General features: G+C 39.2%; 1 protein-coding gene across 1 annotated transcript; it reads right to left on the bottom strand.

The window, feature by feature from the left end:
* Nucleotides 1-692: 692 nt before the first annotated feature.
* Nucleotides 693-1,463, bottom strand: LOC103710288 (stellacyanin-like). Its single transcript, XM_008795950.2, has 2 exons — nucleotides 1,277-1,463; nucleotides 693-1,042 (listed from the first exon to the last, which is right to left on the bottom strand). The coding sequence occupies exons 1-2, from the start codon at nucleotides 1,461-1,463 to the stop codon at nucleotides 693-695; spliced, it is 537 nt and encodes a 178-aa protein (XP_008794172.2).

Here is a 1,463-nt window from a genome sequence, read left to right on the forward strand (position 1 = left end):
TGTTTAGTGTTTATGTTGATGCCGTTGCAAGTATTTGAATACATAAAAATTATGGCTAGGATTATTTTCCATAAATTTTCTGAAAAACAATAGCGAAAGGATGCAGACTCTTTCTTTCAATTGCTAACTGCAACGAGACGAACCACAGGCATTTTATTTTACTGCGTCAAAAGTGAAATTGTGTAAAACGAAACAAAGCTTTTAAAATGAGCAACAGCAACAAAAAAAAAAAAAAAAGTAATGCCGACTTCAGTGCAAGTTATTGCCGACTTCTGCACTACCAGCAGTTTCAGTATTTTCAGTAAAGTTTTTAACAACGATCATCGTTAACTATAAAAACAACCAAAATCGTTCATGAATTTAAGAAAACATGGAAATCCCTGCTTCAAATCCAGCATCATGCAGGGCAAAAGTTATTAAAGTGCAAAGATAAGCCTCCTAAATAAAGCAAGCAAGTAATAGTTAATATTCATCAGAAAATTACATCAAAATGAAAGAAAAAAATAGATCATTGTAACAAGCTTAACAATGTACCTGAATCCGTCCTGATAATAACAACGGGTTAAAAAAATAAAGGAAAAAGAAAAAATTAAAATAAAGCAGCCAACTCCATCGTGGGAGATTCTCAGATTTACTTCTATTCCTGTTGTTGGAACACAAACAGAACTTGTACTCAAACCAAGTACTGCTGTCTAGGTTAAATAGGGTCCATATAAGGGACAGCAGGCCACGATCATGAAGGCCTCTAAAGCCACAAGGATGCGGAAAGATGGAATGATCCATGAGACCGCCGTGCTTGGAAGTGGGGAAGGTGAAGGGCCGGCCATGGATGGTGGCAGCTGCTGGCCCTTCACTTCGATCATCAGCCTCTGGCCTTTTCTACAGTGGTCAAAGTCGCCGCTTACAAAGTAGTAGAATCCAGTCTTATCAAGAAGAAACACAGTGTTTCCATCCTTATACATCGAACCCCGACTGGTCTCGTTGCAGTGGTAGTAGCCTCTCTTATCCACTTTAACAACAGAATCATTCTTGTACTTGAACACTGGGTGTAGAATTATTATGAGGTAAAAGAATCAACGTAAAAGGCAAGGTGAATTCTGGAAGCATTATAGAATCAATAAAATCATCTTTATAAGATTGGTAGGATACAATAGTTGTTCATTGTCCTTCAATTAATCCATTTTAACATAGAGAAAATGCAGTCCATGCTCAAGAGAACCCTGCTAAGAGTATGAAACTTGGGAAACAAACACCAACAGGATGGCAAAGTACTCACCAATTGAGTCTCCGACATGAAACGTGATCTTGCTTGCCCAAATCTTGTATAAGTCTGCGTTGTTCTCATTGGGCAGCTGCCAGCCCTCGGCGTCGCCAACTTTGTATTGATTTGAGGCTCCGGCGGGAACGTTGATGGTGGCGATGATGATGGTTACGATAATGTAGGAGCCCAAGGATGAAGCCAT

This window comes from Phoenix dactylifera, chromosome 9 (genome assembly GCF_009389715.1).
Source record: "Phoenix dactylifera cultivar Barhee BC4 chromosome 9, palm_55x_up_171113_PBpolish2nd_filt_p, whole genome shotgun sequence".
Classification (NCBI taxonomy): Eukaryota; Viridiplantae; Streptophyta; class Magnoliopsida; order Arecales; family Arecaceae; genus Phoenix; species Phoenix dactylifera.

Bases quoted from the DNA above. Each gene is read 5' to 3' on its own strand.
- LOC103710288 (XM_008795950.2), bottom strand. From the start codon at position 1,463: ATGGCTTCATCCTTGGGCTCCTACATTATCGTAACCATCATCATCGCC. The intron at 1,043-1,276 runs GTGAGTACTTTG...TTCTACACCCAG, and splicing joins TCATGTCGGAGACTCAATTG to TGTTCAAGTACAAGAATGAT.